The sequence below is a fragment of the Corvus moneduloides genome, chromosome 1 (genome assembly GCF_009650955.1).
Source record: "Corvus moneduloides isolate bCorMon1 chromosome 1, bCorMon1.pri, whole genome shotgun sequence".
Taxonomy (NCBI): Eukaryota; Metazoa; Chordata; class Aves; order Passeriformes; family Corvidae; genus Corvus; species Corvus moneduloides.
In genome coordinates this window covers 6,398,038-6,426,033 of record NC_045476.1, presented here as the reverse complement: position 1 = coordinate 6,426,033, position 27,996 = coordinate 6,398,038, and the positions used below count along the sequence as shown (strand labels likewise).

Sequence of the window (27,996 nt, the reverse complement as noted above, 5' to 3'; positions counted from 1 at the left end):
GATTCTTAATTATCCTGACTGAATTAATTAACTATGTGTCCGGGGTGCACAAACACTTGAGTTGTATCCAGATAGAATACATCTATTAGTCATGCATTAGTTTTCTGCAGCCAACAACTCCCTTGGAAAATGAAACAAATCTGTATCTGATACATTTAGATGCATACACACCAACTGCAAAGGATCAGGAGCTCTGCAGTCAGTCTCTAGTGAAGGATTCAGGAGTTTCAGGCACTATGATGTTGATTAATTATCTTTTTATTTGGGATGTGTCCTTCTCTGGTACCATCATTTACAGTGGTGGGCTCTCTAGGGCTATTTGCAAGGTTTTTTTGTGATCCTTTGAGGTTCTTTAATAGGTTTCATTTGGTAGATTGACAGCTAATTCCAGCAACTCATCAGTTTGCCCCAAGGGAGGGGAAAACCAACATCTGAAAGTTGCCAGGTTTGGCGATTTGAACTTCTTGTGGATATTTTACAGTCCTAAAATTCCAGTCTTTTTTGATTGCATATATACCACCTGAGACACAAAAATTCAGAGATGTTTTGTAAAATTCCAAATGAAAATGCCTTCAAGTATCTCAGATTCATTCTTAGACATCTAGATGCAGCAGCCCCCTTGACCTGCAGAGTAATCTTGGCTTTCATCCGTACTGTGAAATGCAATATTTATTCAATATGTTGAATTTTTGCTTCCTTGTTAAGGTATTGGTGGATTTATGGTACGTCAGAGAAGTCGTACAGGGCAGGGGAAGACCAAAAGATCTCTCTCCAGGAAAGATTCTTCTGGATCTGTTTCTGAGCAGTTGCCTGGCAGAGATGAAGGTGAGTGCAGGAATTTGGTTTTAAATTTATTGCGTAATGCAATAAAAACAATACAACTCATCAACATATATGTTTGTCATGTTTGTAATAAATGGCTTTATTAATTCAACTGAAAATACCCATTCCTGCATAGCTATAATTTTAACAGAGCCCATGATTTACAAAGAAACCGAAATAATGAATTGCAGGCTATTGTAGGAGATAAATAGTGAGAATTATTATTATTATTATTATTACTAAGTTAGATTTAGAGCAGTCCTCTTTCTCATACACCTTTCTCCAGATGTAGCCCTGGTCCAGGGGTGTCTTCTGGACCATCAGTTTTAATACTCAGCAGAGTTTCATATTCCATGAGTGTGTCTAATCAATTTTTATATATCTGTGTATGGTCTGGAAAATCCTTTATTAGAGGGTTTAATGATATGTTATTGTTGCATGAAGAAATAATTCCTTTGTATTTTAAAGTGGGTATCAGATATCTGAGAGTTTCATAAGTTGCCCTCATGTTTAATGTTGCAAAAGATTATTTTTTAAAAATCATTCCATACTAATCTGTGATACAGTAATATTTTCTAGATGTGTGTCATATTTCCCCGTGAGTGTTGCCTTTTCCAGGGCTGAAGAATCCTTGACTTTGTTGGGTGTCTTTTCCCATGGCAGAGCCATTTTCATGCCTCTGACACCACAGTTCTTGGTAGATTGGGCATCTAACAAGAAGTCAGATTTTATTCATGGGCTTTTTTCTCTTTCTTGCTGTGTGTGATCAGACTAAATTATTCCATCCATCTGGAGTTGTTCACACTAATCTAGAGACCGTTGAGGTATCATTCAGGGCAGATGTGGAATATGTTTAGTTCAGAGCCTGCTCCCTGGAAAGTCAGCAGAAGTAGGCAGCTGCTTCTAAAGCATGGCCGGTACCACCCCAGTTAAAGACCCTGGCCTGTGATTTCTCCTATAATCCCTCCTTTCTATTTAGCTGTTGTGTTTTTACCCTTTGTAGAGCCAGATCAGTTTCTTGCTGTAGATTTGTACAACATGGTGGAGACTGGATCTTTGCTACAGCATCCAGGCAGTATTATTAAAATCTAACATTAAAATACCGTCTGTGCTTGCATTTGTAGAACTACTTCATGAAGCCAATAAATGCTTTTTTATCATTGCAACCAGATATTCTAGCTAAGGCCCCAGTTTATGTATGGTGCTTGCTTTCTCTTTAATATTAGTGTTACAGCTGTAGTTTCTGCTTTTTAAGTATTACTTCAGTGTAGCATACTGCCTTATTTCAGGTAGTGCTGAAAACCTTATGTTAGATCTTTTCATTTCCGTAGAGGTCTGCTCCTTTAAGTAAAAAAATTTTTTAAATGGGCTAAAAAGCTAATTCCCCATTCTGGGTAACACTACAATGCATATTGTTAAAAAGCAGTATTCTTAAGCAAGTATTCTTCAGTTGGAAGTTGGAGCTTCTTTTTTGTCTGCTCAGGCACAATTGCTATTTGAGAAAAATACAAATTAGAAAATCATTGTATGTTTTAAATCATCATAGCTTGCTGAGAGCCTTCTTCTCAGTGGCCAGTACTTGTCAGCTTTACCAGGATTTTTTGCACCCTTGTCACATCCATTAATTTTCTCTGTAAAATCTTCCTCTTAGACAGTGTAGAGGTCACAGTGTTGGTAAACCTCATTCCACTCATGGTCCTGTGGATATGCTGCAGGAGATCACTGCAGTACAAAGCAGAGCTGATTCTATTACTATGATAATACCGTTTCTTAAATAACTTGCCAGAGTCCTTAACTTCATGTAATTTGCTTTGGCAAGACAGAAGTAGCAGGACTTGAAAAGTTCTGCATTACTTGCAGTGTTTTTCTTGCCCTGTTGTAATAAAATACTGAATGATTGATGAGCACTGTGTGCTTTTGTGTTTATTAGAAAAATCAGTGCCACTCTGAAATATGACAGCTGAATAAATGTGTAATTTTTTTGAAGGGCTTCTTTATAGATTTCTTTTTCTAGGCTGTTCATTGTTTATATGATAGTTCTTTCTTAGATTTAAAAAAAATAAGTTTTTTATTTTTAATTTGAGAAAAAATAGCGTATGAAATGAAAGGTGGTTAGTGTGTAACTCAACACTGATGACACTGGAGATACCTCCAGTGATACTGTCTTTTCAGATATCTGGTTGAATGGAACCTATAACATCTGTCAAATTAGAGAATTCTTAGGTCACTTGGAGATACAGAAGTTAAAGGTCTGTGTGTAGCTGGGAGGTAAAACAACGATGTGCCTGGTGTCACATCTCGCATTTCCTGTTGCCAGAGCCTGGCTGGTCAGGGCAGTTCACAGCTGCATGAAAGCCACCTTTGGAATGCATTGGAGTGATGTGCAGTAACCCATGCACCCAGAGGTAGCCAGATGTGCTGCCACTCTATCTTTAGAGCAAAATACTGAGTGTTTTATTCATTTATGCCCAAATGTTCCTTTGTAGGTTGGACAGAACAGCTGCCAGACACTCCGGTTGAGGAGTCTGTCCCAGCTTCCGAAAGTACTGAGAAAATAAAAAAGCGTTACAGGAAAAAGAAAAATAAACTTGAAGAAACCTTTCCCGCCTACTTGCAGGTAAAGCTGGTGATCTACTTCTTGTGTTGTAAATCCTTTTAAAAGCCTGATCTTCATGTGTTGTTTCATGGTTCATTTAAACCATTAATGTGTCTATTCTGATTCCAAATTGATCATTCATATGAAATGTGTTTTCTGTAAAGAACATTCATGGGCTTGCATAGAAATTTGTATATTATGGTAAATCTCCAGGATTCTGGTGTTCCTTCTCAATGTATTTGGATCTCTGCTTGTTCTGAGAGATGAGATGGGCAGAAGAATCGTTTCTTTGCTCTCTGAACTGACGTACGATGTTTCCAGATTTAGCCCTAAAGGACATCTTAGCCTGATCATGCAGCTTCCTCAACTTCTCATTTTGCTTTTGGAGGATTATAGAACATGATTTGATAGGGGAAACTTGTTTTCCTACAGTTTATGGGTTTATATGCCCTTCATCTCCCTACCACAATAATGTCTGCTCTTCCCTCCCATTAATTTCATGGTGTCCTTAGCAGGTAGGAAGCAGCAGTTGTGGATAATAACCAGGATATTAATGGTGATTGAGCAACTTCCCTTCCATTAATCAGGTTATAAACTGACTAGTTTATATATATGTATCTCACTGAGGATATTATTTGACTTTTTCTTTTCGGCCACCTTCTTCATGAAAACTTTCATTATCATGTAGATGTTCACCAAACTTCTTGGCATGAACTGTATTGGAATTGGAAGCAAAGAATTAACAGAGAGGCAGAATATTTTCTCTTGAACAAATAACTTGTATTTCATAAGTAGAGAAGTGACTTGGAAAGAAAATACTTAAACAACATTTCCTTTGGATTAATAAGGATAAATATTTTTAATGCATGTTTTACTCCTGTAAAACATACAACATTTCTTAGATTTTTTGTTGTTATTACAGTAATTGCTACCGAAAAATCTATTTTTAGATTTATTTTTAAAACTGTATCCTAAATCAAGATTTTAAAGACAACATGGAAACAGAAAGGTTGTTACATAATGAATAAAAGTTGACTTGAAAATTTGATAGGTTGTTGTCAAATTACTGAGCATTCAGGCTTAAGTGAGTGATAGCTGTTACATAATATTTTAAAAGCCACTTTTATAATGTAAGTTAAACATCTCCAGGTGTTTTGTTACTGGATTTAGACATGAGGATAATTTTGTGAAATGCTGTGTATGGTCATTCCCAAAATTGAACCACAGTTGTTGATCAAGTTGCCCAGTAATGTCCCCCTTCTTCAGCTGTCCTTTTTGTGCAAGGAGAAATATTTTAAATAATAAACAAAGTGTGATAGATAATAACACCACATTGGTACACTGTCTGTGCCACATACGTGTAAGAAGATTAAAGTTTTTCTTTGTAATCTAAGGCATGAATTTAATCCTAAAACTTTGGTTTGTAGCTTCCTCAGGTAAATTGTAGCCACTTCTCATAGCCTGGAAGAGATCTTGCCATACTGGAATGCTTGTGAGACTGAGACTGTGTTTTGATCTTACTATTAATCCTTGGCTTTTAATTTTAACTTTGTCATTTACCCAAATTTTTCAGCCAATACAGTGTTCTTCCTACATTGAATTATTATGTCTCCTTTGCAGGAAGCTTTCTTTGGGAAAGACTTACTGGATACCAGTAGACAGAACAAGATGAGCCTGGATAATTTACCTGAAGAGTCACTTCCACTTTCATGTAAAACAAACTTGGCCACCAATTTCTTGGATCCTTCATCTGACCCTCTTCTTAGCTCCACCTCCACTCCAGCTCAGGCAAAACTGGGACCTCAAGGTATACAAACCTAAAGTTAGTGATAATTCAGTAGCTTGTTTTTATTGTTGTAACTGGGGCTTTTCCACTCTCTCTTCCACTTTTCCCCCCACTGTTTATCTGATGTATTTTTCAGCATTCTGTATGTGAGCTGTCCTTGTGAGGTTAACTAACACTGATATTTAGTGAGATTCAGCTCAAGGGCTCCAGCTGTTTCAGAAAGCAGTGGATAACACAACAAGTGGCACTAAAAGCAAATCTGCAACATCTTGACTATAACATCCATGGCTATAAAATCCATGAAAATTAGTTCTGTGTAAGAAAAATCATACAGTTCATTATAGATGAAAACACAGTTACTCTCATTAAAAGATATTTTTAGTAGTCTAGTGAATACTAGTTGGATGAATATCGTCCAGCTTTTCTTTTCTTTACTGTTTTAGATGATTTTAGATTGCCAGTCTCCTCGGAATTTTTCTTTCACCATGTCCTTTCTGAACATGAGTGCCCTTTCCAGGTACAGTTTGTAGCCCCTAGGCAATCGTTTGCTTCTGCTATTGCAAAACCTTACTGAAGGTTCTGCTGAGAGTTTTGCAAATAGCCAGAGGGTTGTAAAGTGCTGCTGAAAGAGCAGCCTCACACAAAAGAGCAATTAAAGCCTTACTGTCTCCTCCAGATTATTTTTTCTCTGTGTCTTGTAGTATATGCTGTTGGCTAGAGGTGTCTTTATTTTTAAAAACTGCTATTATTTCGTGTGCATATTAGGTAATTTATGGCTTGTGTTTCAGCTGATGCCCAAAGTTTTTCCGTCTGAAACTGTTTGCACACACTTATCACAGTTTCCACTATCCGGAGAGTCATTTGAAGAAAGGTCACTTACTTGTGCTTGCTATTCAATGAAAATCTGCTAAGTGAAAAGCAAAAGGCTGCATTATAATTAAACATTGATTCGTCTACAGTTGAAGTTATGAGTAATAGACAATGCAAAAGTTCCCCTGAAGGGGAAGCTGCTGGAGAGGAGTGTTTCATGGTCTGTATTTCTTTAGTTCCAGCATTACAAGAAGATAAGCTCACTATGACATTTTTCCACTGTGGCTTTCTTTTGAAGCTAGAGAAATTCAACTTCAGAGGTCTTTGCTGGCCTATCCAACTGCAAGATTGAAGTCACTAATGTGTTCATGTGCTATGGTAGTACAGGGCTTCAGAAATTCATGAACTTGATGTTAATTTAATGATCTATTTTTCCAAAGTTTGAAAGTTCTTCATAAAAAAGCAGAGTTGTAAAACTTTGTAATTTCTTCTTCTTTTTATGCAGAAATAAGTAATAAAGAGGTGGCTATTAATAAATAAATCACTAGCAATGGCTTTAGTGGATAACCTATCTTCCCCATTTGACATGTGAGACACTCAAAGGACCGTGCTTTCTGGCCATAGGAATGTTCTCCACAATTGTCTTGCAACTGTTCAGACTTCCAGCCAAAATTGTGTCCAGATGGAAGCTGTTTGTTGTACTTAGAGCACCAGTGGGTGAAGTCATCTGCCGGTATTGATCAGTTCCAGTGCAATTCTTAACTCTTTGTCTCTGACTTTGTGGGACACAGTTATGTCCACAATAGCGTCCCCCTGTGTGAGGAGCCCTGGTTCACTGGCTGATTGCTGAGCTCCCTTCTGGCTGGAGTTAACAGAGGGGCTGCAGACGAGACCAGTGTCCCAGGGCACCTGTGATGTTTTCATCACTCCTATACAGACCTGGCTGTGAAGCAGGAACAACATGAATTGTTTGTTCCCTGCACTGGGGGCCTGCAGGACTTTGTTGTCACCAACTGTGCTGTTTTCCTACGGTACTACTTCCCACAAGGATTTCTGACTCCCATGAGAGTCCTTCCTTAATTGCACAGGTCTTTTCCACAAAGAAAATATTTTTCTCTTGTAAACTCCACTTGTGTAATCCCAGGATTAAGGGTTAGATATGTTTATCTTCCAGAGAGCTCTCAAGCATCTAAAGAAGTGACTATGCTCTGCTTTCCAGCAGGTGTGTAGCACTGCTGGGGAGGGCAGCAAAGTGTTCAGGCTGCTCCTGAACTGACAGTGCATTTCAGGGTCATGTTCTGTGATTTATTTGTTCTCACACCTTGGTTAAGAGTAGCTGAACCTTTCACTAGCTAAAATTGCAGTAGTGATGAGGATTGGCAGAGCTGGACAGAAGAGGGGTTTGGGAATCGTGTTTTTACTATTAATTTCTAGAGAATGTGACTGAAGTGAGCTTTAGGCTCCTAGCCCTGATTTTTGTCCGGTTGCTGGTTTTATTTTCAGTTAGAAAAGTCACCTTTCCTGTGTTTTTATAACACCTGGCACTCTATGCACTCTGTTCTGAATGGCAGCAACCCTTAAAATCACTTCCAAGTGCTGGAGCACAGTGCAGAGTTTTGCTCATGAGTCTCCCTGTCTGTTCATGGGTGAAGTTGAAGCTGTTGATTTGGATCTCTTGCATTCTGAGGACTGTCTGCCTCTCTCTTGAGTTTCCTGACCTGTGTGTCCCTGATGGAAAAGAGGCCACTTGATGAGGTGTGTTTGTGAAGGCTCTGGCAATGTGACCTTTCCTTTAGTTTGAAATAGCTTAAATTCATTGTATTTTTTACTGGAAGTGCTGCAAAAGTCATCTGTTCAAGTGGGGTCTCCAGAGAATGCTAAAGAAATTGTTCCTAGACAAAAAGAGAGGAGTTTTCTGAGTCTCTGCAACTGATTCAGGTGCTGCTGGGACATTTTATAGCCAGAAACGTTACTGTGTGATTACACATCTTGGGATGGCTGCAACCCTTGGGAGAAGCATTTTTATGATTTTAGAATTTCATAAATAAACAAAAGTAACTGCATTTGAGGGATCAGGATCACAAGATAGCATTAGAACTGTACTCTTAGAGATCCAGCATTATAAGCAAATTATTTTCCTTTTTGCTTTGTCTTGGCTTTCATCTCCATTCTGAAAAGAGTCAAATTAATGAGCAGTATCGAGCTATTTGTTTGGCAGCAGATGTCAACCAGCTATTGATTGTGATCTGAAGCAGCTGACTCAAGTGATTCCGTTGTTTCCAAGATAATATTTAATACACATAGAATTAAAATAAGGAAAAAAAGAGAAGAAAAAAAGTAAAAACTTGCTTTAGATTAGATGTCTTCTGTGAATTTTATGGGTTATAGACTCCATCCCTCTTCTATCACCAGCACTCAAGTCTTTTTTTATAGTCTTAACAAACTCCATTTTGAAAGCAGGATGGTTTTTCCAGTGTATCTCATCTGAAGGCCGCTGTGGAATCTGATTGCCTTCATAGTTAGAGACCCTCTAATTTGAAGCCTGAATTTATTCATGGCCAGTTTGTAGCTACAGGTGGTAAACGTTTCATCTTTAAATGTTACATCTTTTCACCTGAGCTCTTCCCAGCTACTTACACAATACATTTATGTTCAAATTAGAAGCTGAAGTTTTAGCGACTGTTCCTGAGCACAAGGGCTATGGAGGAAAGCGCCGGTAACATAAAATACTAGAGAAGAATTAAAGGCTGCTAATACAGTCCCAGTGCTTCCTTCATGGGCTTTTTTCTCCCTGATACTTACCTGCCTTCAAGCAGGAATTCAGGAAAGTGAAGGGCTAAAATCAATCTTTCAGCCTGCTCAAGTAATTACATCACCTTGTGGTGCCTGGTGTTACTTGCATAATTAGACCAAATTGCCAGAAGGGAAACAAGTATCTGAAAAACCCAAAACAAACTTCAAAATCCCCCCAAAAACAACCCACCAAACCCCAACAACTACGTTCTGTTGAGAGCCTTACATTTAACAGTACTTTTTGTCAGGTACACAAAATAACTATGCCTGCCAAGTGCTGTGGTTTTGAGGCACTTTTAGATAGTTTTGCTGGTATCAGTAGGAGCTGTATTTTGTACATACATTTAAATGGACTGGTCTGCATTGGCATATTAATCCATCTTGTTGAGTGGCAAATATAAAACCTGATTTAATTAGAGTGGTTTCACCTTGTCTGCATTACAAAAGTAAAAGTGAAGAATAAAAATAGTCAAGTGAAGAAAAGTAATTTTCATTTTGACTTGGTAATGGAAGAAGGGAAGAGTTTTGTCTCTGAAAATCAGCAGAAGGAGCTTGTAATTCGTTGTTAAACTTAGCAGCTTGGGAAGTAGCCTCATGATAGAAGTAAATCCTTGGCACCAGGGTCTGAATAAAGCTGTGTATTCTCCTGGGGTAGTTGGCTTGAAACAATGGGAAATACATCTGTGTATGTGTGAGATGTGTGTGTTCTTTGGCTTTCTGGTCATCTTCAACCTGGCCATGTGTTTGTTTTCCACGTTGTATATTTTATGATTTGTATTAACTCCTTTTTTCTGTTTAATTTATATTTGCCATCTCATCATATTTCATTGATCTGGCAGTGTTTGCTCATGTAGTCATGACAGTCTGCAGTTTTACTGAAAAATATTTTTCTCAGCTTTTATTTGTTTGTCAAACATTTTTTGCAAATGTTGCACATCTGTAATAGTCCAAAACAACTAGTTAATAAAACCAGATGGGCCATTTGGAATAATTCCTCTCTAATGAATTGGAGGTCAAGAAGATAATAGTATCCAGAATTTATTATTTAATATTAAAGAATTTATTGCTAGACCAGGCCAGTTTTTCCTAGATGGCAAAAAACCATGACATTTCTGCCTCTGGCCATTCTCACGCCTTCAGGTTTTCTTCTGATCTTAAAAGTATCATCTGCAATTTCCATTTATTGACTCTTGCTTTTTACGCTTAGATTTCACTTCCCTATCAGGGTGTAGTAACTAGTCACTTCTGTATTAAGAAGGAGAGTGGTGGTAAAAGAACTGATCTACCTTTTTTTTTAAAAAAAACACTTTTTTTAGATGTGTAGAACACAGTGGGCTGTGCCCTATATAAAAAGCATTTGTTGACTTATACATTCATGGGCCTTTGTGTTGTAGAGGCTGCAGGTTCAGAGTAGATTTTGGGATTATTTTTCCCCTGAAATCATCCAGTCTTTGTTTCACATTATATGATTACATTATCACTTCTAAAACCACTAACAACGTAAGCACGTGCAGATGGCTCAGTCCTGGCAGGGAGGGGATGCTGGTCAGCAGAGTCTCTGACCCTAGGAACACTTGCAGCTTAACCCACTCTAGGAGGCCCTTAGAGCCTGGTACATCAGTGTTTGGATTTGCAGCTCAAGAGCATCACCAGAGTGATGTAGAAATGTTGATTTTATTTATTGCATCTTCTACAGGCAGCACCGATGATCCTTTAGCTGATCTTTCTGAGGTCTTAAATACTGACGATGATATTCTTGGAATACTTTCTGATGATTTGGTAAAGTCTGGAGATCATTCAGGTGTGTATGTCCATAGAATCTCTCCAGTAATTGTTGCCTTTTTTTTCCTCTTTATTATAGAAATATTTGTTGTACTGTATCTGTAGGTCATGCTCTAGGTCGTTTCAGATACAATTTTCATATCTTAATAATACCTTGGTTTGGAACAATTTTGGTTTATTCTACCATAAAAATGCCCAACCTTGTCAGCATTTTGTTTTTACTTGGCTCTTTGCTTTGCTGCTTAAGAGAGGATAAAATGTAGCTGCCGTTGTCTCTCATACCTGCGTAGCTTTTTTCAGCATGCAGCTTTTTCTTTTCTTTTTTTTGTTTTCGTGTTGTAATCATCCATTTTATCTGGTTTGGGTCCTGTAGGTCTTGATTTATGCACTTTCCAGGTTGAGAACTCACCCTCCCCATTTGGTAAGAATCTAAACAATGGATGATCCATGGTTAGCAGTAGCCCTCTTTCCTAGTGGTTTTAGCTGAAAGAACTGCATGTGTAGAAACTACTTCTCCTTTGCTGTGTCACTGATTCATGTTTCATTTTCCACTCTGTGGTGTTTGAGTCTAACACAACCTCTAAACTCTTCACTCTGCCTTTAAGAGTCCTGCATCGAGTTTTGCTTACAGCTTTTGAAAACCTTCCTTAGTTTTTTGTGTTCCATGATACAAACCCATGCATTTTCTTGCTGCCACTGTAAATATTACTTCCTGTAGTAGTATGTAGTTTTTATCATAGTGGTATATTATGTAAATGAACAGCATTTTTACCAATGTGAGTATACTAAAGCATGATTAAAGCAGTCAGCATCAATCCTTTTGTTTTCACTGGATAATGGTTCATCACTCTATATAAAAGGTTGAGAATAAGTAGAATGGCATATTTCATTATTTTTAAATTCAGGGAGTTTTGGTATCTATTACAGAAATATATTTTAAATGCTGTGGGATATAGTTCTTTTTTCCCAGATTTTTCTCATTTGAGAGATTTATTGACTTGTAAGGGATGTTAGGAAATTTATGTAGTGAATTGTTTTCTTAGTGCCAACAAATCACTTTGATGTAACCCATACTAGTCAGGATTTGTTTTTGAAATAGAAACTTTTATAGCTTTTTTTATATTGGCTACACAGCATTTCAGTAGATATTTTTTGTAATACCTCAAGTGAAGAACATTTGAAGTGAACCTTAAGGTACATGAGGATGAACCATGTTTACTGCTGGCGTGATTCTTTTCAAAGTGTGAAAAACTGTTAAAGTGGAACTCTATGCTGAAACCTATACATTCAAAACCATGCTGAACCTGAACTCAGTAGTCTTACTTCCCATTCTTCCTGTTGCATTATATTTGATTAACATTCCTCAAACAATACAATAAACTGGAGGTAAAGAGTGGGAAGGTTTTTTTACGTTTTCTAACCAATGTTTTGTTTTGCCTTGCCTTTCAAATAATAGAAACTCCTGGTTTAGTTGACAGCTCAGTTCTAGGGGAACAAAACAGGGTTTATGCTCTTTTTTCAATACTAATAAAGTTTTCTATTTATGTCTGACTTACTGTTCTTTCTTCCTCCAGCTGGATTGGATATTGGCCCCATCTCTGATGATCCTTCTTCTCTGCCTCAGCCCAACGTCAACCAGAGCTCACGGCCACTGAGTGAAGAGCAGTTGGATGGAATCCTCAGTCCAGAACTAGACAAAATGGTCACAGATGGTAATTTTTTTGTCCTTAATTTTGGCCTTCTAGAGAACTTCAATAGAAATGATATTTTCTTTCTTCTTCCCCACAAATGTCACATCTCTATATTGTAACAGACCTGTTTGGACTTGGTTGCACAATTACTTTTATTGCTTCCTCTGATGATTCCTTAACCTTTGTTGCCTTTACTTTGTCCAGGTGCTATTCTTGGCAAACTGTACAAAATCCCAGGTACGTGTTCTGATTCTCCTTGTCTTTTATGGAACACAGTTCACAAGCAATGCCAGCAACTCATGCAGAGTTTTTTTTTTCAGAGCTGGGAGGAAAGGATGTTGAAGATTTGTTCACAGCTGTGTTGAGTCCAGCAGCCACACAGCCAGCTCCTCTACCACAGCCTCCTCCCCCACCACAGCTCATGTCTTTGCACAGCCAAGGTATGTTCCTCTGGTGCTTTTGTGAGCAGCAGGAGAGTTGTGCACCTTTTAGATGCTGATGTGGAAGTAGGACACACCTTACGCTGTGAAAATTGTGGAATCTGCCATTGTTAATTTGTGAAATACTATTCTAAACCTGTTCTGAAGGGAGTATGTGATTAACATGCATGTAAATATTGCTAATAGAAAGGACAGTTATTTGAGATTTTTCTGACATACCGATGCTTTTATTTTAGCTGACACTTTGATGGTTTGAAAATTAGTCTGTGATAAAACATGTGTTCTCTCCTGACTTCACTCCTTAATTACTTTTGAGTAACTCCTCAAGGATAAGACAAGAGTCTGTGTAACACTGATTTACTGAGTCTTAATTTCTGTAAGAATGCAGTTTAATATATTAGCTAGTCCTAATAGGGAGGAGGTTAACTTAATTTAAAATTTATCTTGGAAATTATACTTTATTTTTCTTCATTACTACTAAAATTATCATGACTTGATAGAGCATATTCTTTCTTATATTGAAGGCAAGGGACAGATTGATTTTATTTATTGTTGTTACCAGTAGAGCTATTTTTTTAAGCAGTATGTGTGAGTATAATTGAATGTGCTCCTTTTCTCATCAGACGTCACCTCCAGTGGGTTTTCCCTGAGCTCATGTAAAGAGTGCCCATTCCTTTATAGTGGTACTACAAGAAGTACTATGCAAATTGATTTGACCAGTGAATTAACCATAAGAAGAAAAGTGATTTGTTTCCTAGTTGGATCAATTTTCATAAAAATGAAGGACTTAAAAGAAAGGACAGTGTTTAAAGTAACTAATGGGTTGATTTAAAGCAAAAGGTAATATAGGTACCAGTGTCTGTTTCCCAGTTACTTGAGTACTTGGAGATAACTCCAGTATTTGAGCTCTGTAAGATTGTTCAGCTCCTCCCTGTGGGAACTGCCATGATGACAAAGTTTTAGATTTACAATGTGGTTCTATTACAGTGGAATGATCCACATGTTTCTGTGAGATAAATCCTTCAGTAATGGGGCAGCTTGCATCAAGTTTCAGCAATTTCAAATAAAATTACTGCTCTCTTCTCATCAAGATGTGATCACACAGTGCAAACCAGAGGCCTGACTCTCCATTCTGTTTGTTTGGCAGGGCTTCACAGTTACTGTGTTTACCAGCTATAATGAAGTGCATTCTCTTAAATTTTGTGTTGCTTACAACTGCAGTTGCTGCATAGCTTATATAACCTTCAGATCAGAAAGAGTCTTCTAAAATGGGAGAATGATACAGTGTCATCCTGCAGATGCATCTGATTCCTGAGCTACTTCTGTGCTTTTAAGGAAATACTGGGGCAACAGTTACAATCCACTTAAGTGATGGGATCTAAAGGCCAGAGTTAATTCTGTGTAGTAACATCTGCAAATACCATCTGCTGGAATGAATCCGCCTGTGCCACATTTGTAATACTGTAATCAAATAAATAACATTTTCTGCCTTCGTACTGCTAGACTGGACATTTAATTAGAAAATGCTAATGCTCATTTGAGTAGAGTTATCTGTTTCATTGGCTACAAATTAGGGAGTTAGTAGATAATGAGGCTTACTTTGGTACAATGCTCAGGAGTCTCAGAAGAGGAGATGTTTAATTCAGGTGGCTAATGATAATCCTGCAAGGACTGAAAACCACCTTCTCCATGGCTTACTGCTTGGATCTGGGTGTAACAAATATGAAGACCATTAGCTTTTAAGTGTATTACCTCAATATAAAGTGCACTAGTGTGGCATGGGCTGCTGCAAAGTTTTTGGAAATCCATTTTTGAAAAAAGTTTTATTTTTAGATGAGAAAAAAAAAATATGTGTAGGGATGTGATACAGTAGAAAAGAATCCTTTAAGCTTATAGAGAATGATTTAAAACTGATGTAAAATCTTTCCCAAAAATGTAAAGTCAGCGCTGTAAAATTTTGAAGCAATTAGTTTTTCATTAGAGTAGACACTGTTTTCTCAGTGAAAGGTTCCACCTCTGCAGAAGCAGTCACCCTTTAAAACAGTAATTTAAACTTCTTATTTCCAGGGGAGAATGCGTTTCCAAGAGTGCCCCTCATGAATGGTCTAATTGGCCCCAACCCTCATCTCCCTCACACGGCCCTGGCTGCTGGAGGTGGGCTGGGCACCTTCTCTCCCATTACCCAGCAGCCATACAGTGATGCCAGGTAAGTCCAGATAGGGAATAAAAGATGTTTATTGTATTCAGCATTAAAATAAAGTACGAGTAACAAAAACACTGGGCAGTGTTGTTGGTTACTAATACTGTGATATTATTAGTTCTTGAAAGCCACCTCAAAACCTTGTATATTCTTGCAGCATGTTCGCTACTGATACAGCAAACAGAATAAGTACTGCTAATTGAGGGTTTGTTTTGTTTTTTTGATACAACCTATAAAACAACCCCCTTTTCTCCTCTGTCAGGGATAAGAATCCAGCATTCAGTCCAATGGTGAGTGATCCCAACAGCTCATGGGCACCAGCTGCTCCACCCCTGGAAGGTGAAGGCGATACCATGTCCAGTGCTCAAAGAAGCACCCTGAAGTGGGAGAAAGAAGAAGCTCTGGGTGAAACGGCAACTGTAGCACCTGTTCTCTATACAAATATCAACTTCCCTAACCTGAAGGAAGAATTTCCAGGTGAGTGATTTACTGAATCACATTGGTAATTTTGCAGTAATCGGTGTATCTTGATTGGAAGTATCTAAAATAGACTAATTGTAGCCTTGTGTATTGACACATTTTTTGGTTGCAGACTGGGCTACAAGAGTGAAGCAGATTGCTAAACTATGGAGGAAAGCAAGCTCTCAGGAGAGGGCTCCCTATGTGGTAAGAAAAATTCCCACCTGCATTTGCATACTTCCAGCAAACATGTATTTCATTTATAAGATTATGTTGTTTTGGTTTTTTTTGTTTTTAATAACACAAGTTGTAGATTTAGTGGAAGCTCCCTTACTCCAAGAGTACCTTTGTAATTTGACCTCTGAATCTGAATACTTCTACCTGCATTCTTTGTTTGTCGTTCTTGGAATAAACTCGATTAGTACTGTGCAACCTAAAGACATCAGCTGTGATGAGAAGATCTGTGGCTTCCACTGCCTCTCAGCTGCATTTGATTCATGTCTCAAGTCTTCTTGGCTCTGTCTCTTTCTACACAGAATCTCACTGGTTTATTCAGAAGGATAGTAGCAACTGATCGTGAGATTCCTCTCCCTTTCATCATCCCCTCTCACTGGACTCTTCTTTTTTCCCCACTAGAGTTGCTGAAGTCTTTCAGCCATTGAACTAACAATTCCAGAGGTGTCAGTGCTCGCATCCCTGCTTTCCTTGTTTACTTCTACTCCTTGTGTTCCTGCTTTAGTGTTCCCCTTCTCTGCTTACTCTCTTGTATTGCTTGGTGATGGAAACCCTTCTCATATCTTGCATTTTGTGGGGAGCATGAAAGACTCCATTTCTCTCTCCAAAATAATTCACCTTCTTCACATCTGAGTCAAGTGAACACAGATATTTGTAGCAGCTGTGTGGAGTTACATGGTCATTGATTCCATCCTGCAGAACTTCTGCCATTCAAATGGGGTGACCCTTACGCTTTGTGGACGTCTCTGTTGAAGCCTGTGTACATCCAAATCTCAGAACCGATATTATTGATTCTTTTGGACCTTCCCCACCATTGTTGGCAGATGTTCTTTTCTTTAACTTCCTGGCACACCTCCATTCTCTCCTGGTTCTTGTCTTTGTTTCTTCATAGCAGCGATTGGATGATCATTCTCACTTCACAGCTCTCTGTGGATTTTGCAGTTTTTGGTCTCTTAGCCTTCCCCTACCTGCCCTTTTTTTCAAATAGTCCCACCAGTAATCGAACTTGATTCCTCTGCATGTTGATGACTCAGAATTTAGTAGTACTGCCCTCATCTCCTGCTGTCCAAATTTAAAAATTCCCCTTATCTCTGACAACTTTTAAGAGTATAAATCATATCCCAAACTAAGTGTGAGAAGTGGAGTTCTTGATCCTCCTGAAACCCTTTCCACTTGAAAAAATAATTCTCTCGTTTCTTCTTTGTATCACTGAGGCATCATCGTTATTCTGCTTTTTTTCAGTGTTGCAATTTTAGCACCTTTGGAGCTTTATGTCATCTTGCCTGTGCCATAGTTAATCTTGGTGATTCCTTCTTTGTAGTTATTTATAAGATAATACCCACTTAAATGGGTGGCATTTACCACTTCACAATTATTTCTACTACTGATTGCTTTATTTTTCATTGTTCTTAAAAAATGCGATCCTATCCTTGTGATGGGTATCCAAAAGTCAGCAGCAAAAATTATTTCCCATATGTTCAGGAGGAGAGTGCAGGCTCCTGCACACCAGTTTTTACACTGATACTAATCATAATAATGTAATTATTATTAAAGCAAGATGTGGTTAATTCATCTCAGAACAGTTCTTGTGCTCCTGCCATGCAGCTCCTGCTGGAGTTCCTGGCATTGTGCACACAAGAAGCTGCTGTGGTGCCTCTCCTGAGGGACTTGCACTCTGAGGCGTTGAGTAAAGGCTGAAATGAAATGCAGAGGAGTGTTAGTAATTTTTTTACTACAGGCTTTTTGCTTAGCATGCACAGTCCTATCACTTACAGGGGAAAATGACAGTGATTTTTCTGCTGCTGTGACATGGGTGCTCTCATCCATGTCACTGTTTCATTGCTGGGGGGGGAAGTATTAAAGCCTTTTCCTCTAGTCAACTCCTACTTGACAGCTGCAAATAAATTTGTGAAAAAGAGGATGTGGGGGTTTGGTTCAGAAAAGAAATCACATCCTAGATTGGTGGTAAAACAGGCTCTTTGAAACTTCCATTAGATACTTTAAAGTGTCACTATGGCTGTAAAATGCCTCATTGAAGAGGAATTGCTGTGTCTCTGTACAGTTTTTCCTGATCCATAAGCCCATGTCCTATGTTCATACTGTTAACTGAGGTCATTTAATGGACTAGACTGTATTTTTCTTGTCGTTGATGTTCTCCATATTAGGGGCCTTTATTGATCCAAACATCATCTGCTGTGCTCAGTCTTCACATTGTAGACCACACCAATATGTGATTTGAAAGGTAAACTGGTGGGATTAATGATTTCTTGGCACAGCACAGTGCCTGGAACAGACACTCTCCTGTATAGAAAAGCTTTGCTAATAGGTTTACTAATTTAGTAATTGCTAGTAACCTTAGTTCCTTCCATATATGTTAAACACAGAATTTCTATAGAGGTGAAGTATTTTCTGTTTGGAATTATTTTTGAGGTGCGTAATGTCATTTCCACAAGGATGTGTGTGATTAAAACAGGCTGTACAAATAATTTGGTGATAGATTTTGTAGGAATAACAGTGTACAGTGTGCACACTCAGTAGAAGAAAATAAGGCTAACTGCATTTTTTCTCTTTTTCCAGCAAAAAGCCAGAGATAATAGAACTGCTTTGCGCATCAATAAAGTACAGATGTCAAATGACTCCATGAAAAGGCAGCAGCAACAGGATAGCATTGATTCCAGCTCACGCATCGACTCCGACCTCTTTAAAGATCCATTAAAACAGAGGGAATCGGAACATGAGCAGGAATGGAAATTCAGACAGGTGTGTAGCACTTAGGGCGTTTTGTTATTTTCTTCCTTCTTTTTATTGTGTTGTCGGAATCTGATGTAATAAAATCAATTTGAATCTTTCTTTGTAGAAGAGTATAAAGTCAGCCATTCTGCTTGGGAAGAAAATAGATGTTAGCAGAAGACAAGCTGCTTGTAAAAAAAATAGATTTTGACTCTTAAATCCCATGTATTATAGAAATAGGTTGTTCTTTCTCTGCATGGCTGGCTAGTGCAGTAGGTTTTTATTACATATCCTGTATTGCAGTAACCTTGTCCTGCAGACTGCTGCCTCCCATGGGGCTGAGTGTCTCTCAGAGCCTACACCAGTGCTGCATGTCAGTAACCTTTGTCTCCAGAGTATAAGGTTGGAAAGCAGTGATGCTCTTTAGGCAACCTGGGAAATTCTTATTCCCAGGCAAGCAAGATGCATTTACCAAGGTAATTGAACTTTACAAATGGCTGGACTCTCTGCTCCCATTGCATTTAAAATCTGCATTTGTTTGTAATTGATATTGGTTGTGTCCTAAAGTTTTAATTATAGATTCAGTCATTAGAAAGATTTTGTATACCCTAAACTTAGAAGAAGTGTAATGTTTTCCCTCATAATCTTAAAACAGCAAATGCGGCAAAAAAGTAAGCAGCAGGCCAAAATAGAAGCCACACAGAAGCTGGAACAAGTGAAAAATGAGCAGCAGCAACAGCAGCAGCAACAGCAGCAGCAGCAGTTCAGTTCACAGCAGCTCCTGAACCAGTCTGGCTCAGACACACCCAGCAGTGGGATCCAGAGCCCCTTAACGCCGCAGACTGGCAATGGAAATATGTCTCCTGCACAACAGACATTCCATAAGGATCTGTTCACAAAGCAGCAGCTCCCTGCTACGCCTACATCAGCGTCCTCAGATGATGTGTTCCTAAAGCCGCAAGCCCCACCTCCCACTCCCACCCGAATCCCAGTACACGATTCACTGTCTCAGTCTCAGACTCCTCAGACATCATCACAACAGATGTTTTCTCCAGGTTCCACAAACACAAGGCCTCCTTCTCCAATGGATCCATATGCTAAAATGGTGGGAACACCCAGACCAGCGCCCATTAACCAGAACTTTGTTAGGAGGAACACCATTGCCCCATTAGATTCCTGTGCAGCACAGTCATCCATATCTCGGGAGCCGTCGGGAAGCAGGCCTTCGCCAGTCAGGGACTCATGTTCTTCATCTCCAGGTAGCAGCGATCCCTATGCAAAGCCACCAGACACACCCAGGCCTGTCATGCCATCAGAGCAGTTCTCCAAACCATTGGGGGTCCCACGGTCACCCATAGTTATGGAGCAGTCAGGGAAGGTACCTTTAGCTGCTGGAAGCAGTGATCCATTTACTAAGCCAGCTCCTAGGACTGACACGTTTCAGAGACAGAGAGTAACCTCTGCTGATGCCTATGCACGGCCTCCATTGACTCCGACTCCTGCTCCTGTTGATGGGAGCCCTGGACCTTTCAAAACTCCTCTGCGCCCTCCTCAGTCCCCACAAGATCCTTACTCATCCATGCCAGCCACGCCACGGCGCGTTGCTGTTGATCCCTATGAAAGGCCCCCTCTGACACCGAGGCCGGTGGATAACTTTTCCCATAACCAGGCCAATGATCCCTACAGCCAGCCTCCCCTCACTCCCCACCCCGCAATAAAGGAGCCTTTTGCCCATCCGCCGCGGATAGTGCGGCAGCAGGGTGATTCTTTCCCTCAGTCTGGGCCCATTTCAAGGCCAGCTTCTCAGGACCCTTACTCCCAGCCTCCAGGTACTCCTCTGCCAGTTGCTGATCCTTATGCCCAGCCCCCTGGAACTCCTCGTCCCAGCACAGTGGATCCATATATGCAGCAGCCACCTACACCAAGACCCGCTCAGCCTGCAGATCTGTTTGCTCAGTCCTCAGCAAATCAGAGACATTCTGATCCATATGCCCAACCTCCTGGAACACCACGGCCAGTTCTCAGTGATCCTTACTCTCAGCAGCCAGCAACCCCAAGGCCAGGGATTCCTGAGAGTTTTAACAGACCTGCCATGACAAGGCCAGGACTAATACCAAATAGAGATCCTTTCCTGCAGACACCACAGAGCAGGTTGCAGGGCACTTTTGTCAGGCCATCAGATCCATGTTCTCAAACTGCCAGGTCTGCAGGACCTGCAATAACGGATTCATTTAGCCATGGTGCAGCTACTCCAGCACGTGACCCATATGATCAACCACCAATGACTCCAAGACCTCAGCCAGAATCTTTTGGAACTGGTCAGCTGGTCCACGATGCTGCCGAACAGCCACGGCCTGGATCTGAGGGCACCTTCAGTGCATCCGGAAATTCTCCGATGACTTCTCAAGGACAACAGTTTCCCAAAGTTTCCCAAGTTCCTGGCCCAGCACCCACCACGGGAGTAACAGATACACAGAATACCATGAATATGTCTCAAGGAGATACTGAGAAGTTAAGACAGGTGAGAATAATGTTCAATTCTGATTGTATTAAAATACTATAAGTAGAAGAATTTCCCCCATTCTTGTTAATACTTGAAGTTTCTTGCCATTAAACATAACTACATGTAAGATAATTACCTTAATTTACTTAGTATGTTAGTTTGGTCCTCCTGGATAGAACCGCAATATACAGAATATAGAAACATCAGTAATTTTTAAGGAATTTGGACAAGATCCAAGAAAAGAAGCAAAAGTCTATACTTGAAGCCACGGAAGATGTAGATGGTTGGTCTGTAATAGTGCTTTTAGCTACAGTCTGAGGGGAAAAAACCATTTTAAAAGGACAGTTAGTTCTATTCTGTAACAAATGAGGTGTGGAGCTGATGTCAGTGACTTGTTCACTGGCTGGAGAAGGGAGTACAGGCAAAGATCTCAGACCACACGTCTGATTTTGCAGTTGGCCAATGTTTTGAGCTGAATCCTTCCCTTGGTCAGTGCTCTTCTTGAGGCACATTCACTCCAGGTTTCTGTCTGTGAATGTTTGGCAAACAGCTCTTGCTGAGAGGTAGAATTACATTCAGCTTGTGGACAGCTGCTCAATCTTTTGTTTGGAAGGAGGGATGGGAAGTGAACTTAATGGAAAATTGGTGGTATTTATCATACAGGGTTAGAGTAAATTCTGCAGCTGTGGCATAAACCTCTTGCTGAATTTTCTTCAGTGGACCTCTGGTCACCTTTGTCCCTCAGAATGCACTTCTCCTGTGGTGAAAGGGCCTGCATTACTGGAATAGAAGAAGGGAAAGAGAGTTGCTGCCATGTTAATTGGTAGAATGGGATCACACCATACATTTTAACAAGAGGTCTGGATCTTAGGTTGTGTTACCAGCACCTTGCACCATTTGACCCCCCTTCTCATTTCTGAGGTGATTATGGTTGTTTATAATATTTTTCTGTAACAACTGAAGGATTTCTTTCCTCCAAAAGGCTTAACCTATCAGAGTGTAACACTTCAAAAGATGTCAATTGCAGTGTGAAGCATAATGATTTATTTTCTTTTAAACAGCGCCAGAAACTACGTGAGATTATTCTACAGCAGCAGCAGCAGAAGAAGAACGCGGTTCGCCAGGAAAAGGCCTTGCAGGACGCAGCAGCTCCTCCCCATGCAGCCCCTCTTCAGCATTGGCAGCAAGACAACTTAAATCAAATTTTTAACCGCCCTCCTCCTCCCTATCCTGGGAATATCAGGTCCTCTGTGGTCCCTCCAGGTGGGCCAAGGTTCTCCATGTACCCAAAGGACCAGCGTGGGCCATTCCCTGGGGATGGGCAGTTCAATAGGCCCCAGTTTCCAGGAGATATGAACACCATGGGCATGAGACCTCATGGTCTGAGGTAAGCTCTTGGTTCTCTTAAACCCAGGGTATTACAGGGATAGTTAGATAAAGGGGGCTTTTTGGACAGGATGAAAAATCATCTACAGGAGCTGGTAACCTTCCTGAACTCCATACATGCAGTGGGTTTTCCTGTAACGTTAGAATGTGTGTTTCACACTCTTTTGTTGGGAATTATTCAGAAATACGAACGGAGAAACTGCAGAAGTAGTCGAACTTGGTTGACCTGAAACATCTTGTTGTCCAAGGCTTTGGGGCATTTCTAAAAAAAAAAGTAAAAGATCAGACTTTATTTTTGATGTCTTAATAATGAATAAACTCATTTCTAATGTGTATGTAATCAAACACAAGGTTCTGTCTGTGCCATTTTTACAATGAATGCTGCAATGTAAAATGAATACCAGTATCAACATACCTTGTTACCTCAGAAATTAATTTTTTTCAGTATCTGGATTTATTTTAGTAATTTCTAAATCCACACACTGGAGTTTTTTTACTCTGAATTGCATTAACATGTATTTTAATTACTAGGTTATTTCTGACTGTCAGTTTTCTATCCATTATTATTACTGAAATTGAAAACAGGTTGTTTATTAAACATAATTAAAGCAATTATTTTATTGTAGTCATAAAGCTCATTTAAATGTAAGCATACTCAGTCAAAACATTTATTTAAATATCTTGATGAATACATCATGTAAAGCATTTTGGTGAATAGTTATTTAGTCATGTGAGACTGAGAAAAAAGATGATTTAGCCTTTCATGCTTTATTTTAGATATGGGTTTCCAGGAGGTGGCCATGGTCCACCCTCGGGTCAGGAACGTTTCCTTGGTCCTCAGCAGCCAATGCAGCGCCCTGGAGTTCCCCCCCAGCTGAGGAGATCCCTGTCTATTGATATGCCCCGGCCAGTGAACAATCCACAGATCAGTAACACCTCTGGGATCTCGCAGCATTTTCCCCCGCAGGGAATTCCGGTCCAGCAGCATAACATCCTGGGCCAGGCGTTCATCGAGCTGCGTCACAGAGCTCCTGATGGGAGGCCCAGGCTGCCCTTCAATCCTGCTGCTGCCAGTGTGATGGAGGCAGCAGCTCAGCACCAGCGGCACCCCGGGTTCCTGCCCAGGCAGGATTTCCCAGGCCCAAGACAGGCAGAACCGCTGAGACACAATTCTCAAGGAATACCAAACCAGTTGCAGATGTCTGGAGGTTTGGAGCACATGTCCCAGTCCCAGCAGGATCAAATCAATCCTGAGAACCCACCTGCACTTGTAATGCGTTCTCTGAGTCAGCCAGTTGCTGATGCATTCCCAGGACCGTCTTTGTCTACATCTGCACCAAGTGATGAATCTGCAAACTTGCAGATTCCCAACCAGCCAAGTGATGGTCTAGAAGAAAAGCTTGATCCTGATGATCCTGCTGTAAAAGATTTGGATGTGAAAGACCTTGATGGTGTTGAAGTCAAGGATTTAGATGATGAGGATTTGGAAAATCTGAACTTGGACACAGAGGATGGGAAAGGAGATGAACTGGACACTCTAGATAATTTGGAAACCAATGATCCTCACCTCGATGATCTTCTGAGATCGGGGGAATTTGATTTAATTGCATACACAGATCCAGACCTTGATGTGGGGGATAAGAAAGGAATGTTTAATGAAGAACTAGACCTTAGTGTCCCCATTGATGACAAACTAGATATCCAGGGCAAGGCAGAAGAACCCAAACAGAAAGAACAAGGTGATAAAACTGTTGCCCCTGCTGAGACCCAGTCTCCACCAAAGAAATCAGCTACAGAAAATGAAATTAAAACAGAAGTACTTTCCCCAAACACTCAGGAGGAAAAGAAGAACGAAAATGAAAAAGGTGATGGAAGTACTGAGTCCACAAGTACTCAACAGGTTGCTGAAGTGGAGTTAAAGGATGGAGAAAAGGCTCCTGCACAACCTGGTAACCCAGAATTCCCTGACAAAACTCCTGCTGTTCCAAGTCAAGATACAACTGTGCCTAGTCCAGATGCTCAGGGAGCTGCTCCGCTGCCTGTTCAAGGAGCAGTAAGTTCCTGCAGTATTTCTGGGTCCACCCCAGTCCTCTCAAGTTTGCTCTCTAGTGAGAGCTCAGACAGTGCTGAAGCAAGAGCTCTGGGATCTCCATCTCAATCTCTGCCACCCACACAAATGAACCATGGATCAGGTATTCCACAAACACTCATGACACCTGCTGGACAGATCTTGGAAAACACTTTGAATTCAAATCTGCCCATGGTTCCACGAATGAACCATAATTTTTCTCATGGGTCACCAAATCCAGGATTTATTCAGGGTCAGTCATCTAATCATAACTTTGGGACGGGACAGACATCTAATCAAACTGTGGCTGTACCAAACCGTCCTGGTCCCAGTGGCATCTCTGGTCCCCAACAGATGATGCTCCCTCAGCCATTAGCTCAGCAACAGAACCGAGAGAGGCCACTTCTGCTAGAGGAACAGCCACTTCTTCTGCAGGACCTCCTGGATCAGGAGAGGCAGGAGCAGCAGCAGCAGAGACAGATGCAAGCCATGATTCGCCAGCGTTCGGAGCCATTTTTCCCTAATATTGGTATGTGGGTGTTGTGTTTGTCTGTGTTCCAGTTGTTCTAAAAAAGCAGCAGTAAATAGTTAAATAATCCACAGCACTGCAAGACACAGGTAAATATGTAGAGCTTGAAGGTGGCATAATAAAAATCAACCTCCCTATTAGGTACAAAGGGAGTATGGAAATTGAGCATGTAGGTGGAATTCTGAACTCTGTGGCAAGGCTCCTGTTGTCATTACCAGGATCAGGGTAACTCTGCTTTACTGATAATGTTTGTGACATCAGCTGTGTCACATACTCTCTTTATATTTTAGGTTCTCATGAGATACGGAGCAAATGTTTCCTTTGTAAACAGAATTAGGCAATGAAGTGCACTAGCTCACCTTCTGATACTTGATCTATCAATTCTATGTTTATGGTTGTTTTATGACTTTTTTTGCAGTATTTAGTGTGTCACAAGAAAAGGGATTATCAAAAGCTGTTACTAACACACAGTCTAGGCAAGGCCCAGAAACATCACAAATAATTACGCTTGTACTAAAAGAATTTTAAGAAGAACTGTGGTTGCTTGTTTAATATAACCCAGCAGTTTGAGCATTCAAATCAAGACCCATCACCATCATTTAGTTGTTAATGAAACACTTTATTTTGAGGACTGTGTAAGCTACATTGACCATCAAGGCTATTCTCATCGTGCAGTAGTGATGGTTTGCCAGTTGAGATCACAAAAAAACTTCTTCCTGAGTCTTAAACCTATAAATAGAATTTATTAATCTGTTGGGTCATAGGCCAGATTTGGTCTAGAGCACTTCTCAGACTGACTTGGTTTGGTTTTTATGTTGTGGCTGAAAACAAGGACAGCTGTTGCTGGACTAACTTCTGTTAGAGGGTACATGAAAGTGCTTATTAATGTGGAATATCAAAGCGGAGAAGACAATTAATGTGAAATAGGAATGCAATTAATGTTTTACTGAAGATTTACATATGAACTAAGTGTAAACAAGTGATTTCTATTTAATAACTTGTAATGTTTCAGCTGTGTGATTCATTGCTGCTGTTTTTCTCTTACAGATTTTGATGCGATTACAGATCCCATAATGAAAGCAAAAATGGTGGCTCTTAAGGGGATCAACAAAGTCATGGCACAGAGTAACATGGGGATGCCACCAATGGTCATGAACAGGTAGGCAACATTTGATACCAGTCTTTAGGACTACAAAAAATAAAAGGAAATGACAGAGTTTGGGGAAACTGTGTGCAGGAAATGAAAAAAAATTCTCTGTCATGTAGTTTGCATTTTATGCTAACACAGGATTATCTCCTAGGAATAAAGCAAGTGTGGCAATAGGAGCTATAAAAGTTACTCAAATGCATCAGACTTGTGTTCTAGTTGTAGTGTCATAGGCCAACATGGCCAGCATGGCTTCACTGTTGATGCTCTTTCTTGTTTTCCCACTTCCTAATCAGGTAATGACACATCTCCCACACGTTGTGCTAGAAAACTGGGGGTGACAGTGTAACAGTGGAACCTCATGTTGAAGCAAATCATTTAATGCTGGGTATAATTAAGATTCAGCCCAAGGAGTGGAAGTTCCATCCTCTCCTTAAATCTCTTCTGAGGACAAAAGGAGCTATGAACTGTGCAGGCTGCACTGGGACTGTCCTTAGGGTACTTGGGGAGTCCATGGGCCAGGGCGGATCTGTGCTTGTTCTTTCTGTGTGGCCATTCAAACAGGCTTTCTCTGTCCAGTGCCCCATGGTAATACATGGCTTACCCAAGGTGGACATGGACCCAGCTCCAGTTGACTGTGCTGGTGACGATGAAAGCTGAATACATTGAACTGGTTTTCTTTTAAATTACAAAATACTAAAATACAAATACAGATTTGTGTGTGTTTTCACTGCTCTAGCTCAGTAGGTCATATTTACGTCATCTCTCTGAATAATGTAAAATGCTGTAATTTCAGCCAAAGGCAAAATGTTGTCTGTATCTCCAGATGTTGAAAAGGTTTGGTAGAGAAGTTCAAGCCAATGTCTAAAAAATATTTGGGTGCTTTGTTTAAGTTGGCCATAATACAGAAGGTTGTCTCTCTCCTAAAATGCCAGTTTTCAAGATTATAATTTCACTTTCTGTTTATCAATAGGTTTCCCTTTATGGGTCAGCCAGTGCCAGGGGCTCAGACCAGTGAAGGCCAAAATCATATGCAACAGGCAATTACACAGGTAATGCAACTTGATATGGGCTTGGAAAAAACCAGTTCAGTAATGATAACTAGGTTTTGGGTATTTTAATTGAACTGTGATTTAATATCCTTGTCTGTCTCTGTTTTACTGAAATTTCTAGGATGGAAGTTTGACACCTCAGATTGCTAGACCTAATCCTCCCAGTTTTGGTCCTGGTTTTGTCAGTAAGTAAATATTTAATAATTTATTGTATGGGGTTTTTTTCATTTTACAGTTCTGTTTTCTGTAAAATGAACTATCCATAAATGGATCCTGTCTCTCAAAAAAATCATCCTTTTAAAATTGAGTCATTTCATCATTATGATGCCAGATAATGAAGGGGGGTGCATAGTAAATGCTGTTAATATTTTTTTTCTAGAAGCTATCATCAACAAAACACCATACGGAAAGAGGGAAACAGAAAATTGACGTTATTTGGATTTGTGTGAGAGCAATAATCTATTAACTGGCAGACTGCTATAGCAGAAACCTGGTCTTTGGTTGTGTTGCAGTATTCTGAGCTCAGTGAGAACAACTGTCTGTATCGATGGGTTTTTTTATTTCAGAAGCAGAAAGTTTTGTGCAGCATCATGGTCATTTGAACAAATACCAGAAAAAGTTTTCCAGGCATTGGTTAGGCAGGCCTGGCTGTGAAGCACAGTTGTTGAAAGCAGCTTTTTGCATTCCATATTTCTGGCTGCCCTAGATCAATTGTGAATCCTAGTCTCTGTGATAAGAAAGATTTATTAGCAGAAATTAAAACTGAGCATATGTTGGAAGAGAAAGACCATGTGTAAAAAAGTGTTTCTATAACTACAAATACTTCACTTGATATATATGAATAAGAAACAGAAGTAAACACCTTCACATTTTCCAGAAGCTGGAGTAACAGCACTGAGTGTGCAATAAGGAGCTTTGGCAAGATTATCACATGGCACTCAGCACGGCACTACTCTGGTTGGTGGTGG

The 27,996-nt window shown here is 40.0% G+C and overlaps 1 protein-coding gene across 8 annotated transcripts in view; it reads left to right on the top strand.

Annotated features, from left to right (window-relative positions):
* The window catches only part of KMT2C (lysine methyltransferase 2C), a 193,872-nt gene that overhangs the window by 142,673 nt on the left and 23,203 nt on the right, over nucleotides 1–27,996 (top strand). For 7 of the 8 annotated variants that reach the window (XM_032098772.1, XM_032098805.1, XM_032098830.1 and 4 more), the window contains 18 exons: nucleotides 706–825; nucleotides 3,309–3,439; nucleotides 5,039–5,225; nucleotides 10,504–10,608; nucleotides 10,963–11,010; nucleotides 12,164–12,301; nucleotides 12,485–12,517; nucleotides 12,601–12,720; nucleotides 14,788–14,926; nucleotides 15,183–15,397; nucleotides 15,513–15,586; nucleotides 18,191–18,373; nucleotides 18,999–20,864; nucleotides 21,908–22,233; nucleotides 23,010–24,829; nucleotides 25,877–25,988; nucleotides 26,950–27,028; nucleotides 27,150–27,213. In XM_032098772.1, the coding sequence (XP_031954663.1) occupies nucleotides 706–825; nucleotides 3,309–3,439; nucleotides 5,039–5,225; nucleotides 10,504–10,608; nucleotides 10,963–11,010; nucleotides 12,164–12,301; nucleotides 12,485–12,517; nucleotides 12,601–12,720; nucleotides 14,788–14,926; nucleotides 15,183–15,397; nucleotides 15,513–15,586; nucleotides 18,191–18,373; nucleotides 18,999–20,864; nucleotides 21,908–22,233; nucleotides 23,010–24,829; nucleotides 25,877–25,988; nucleotides 26,950–27,028; nucleotides 27,150–27,213 (5,760 nt within the window). The remainder of the gene's footprint in view (nucleotides 1–705; nucleotides 826–3,308; nucleotides 3,440–5,038; nucleotides 5,226–10,503; nucleotides 10,609–10,962; nucleotides 11,011–12,163; nucleotides 12,302–12,484; nucleotides 12,518–12,600; nucleotides 12,721–14,787; nucleotides 14,927–15,182; nucleotides 15,398–15,512; nucleotides 15,587–18,190; nucleotides 18,374–18,998; nucleotides 20,865–21,907; nucleotides 22,234–23,009; nucleotides 24,830–25,876; nucleotides 25,989–26,949; nucleotides 27,029–27,149; nucleotides 27,214–27,996) is intronic. The other variant, XM_032098789.1, reaches the window with a different exon arrangement.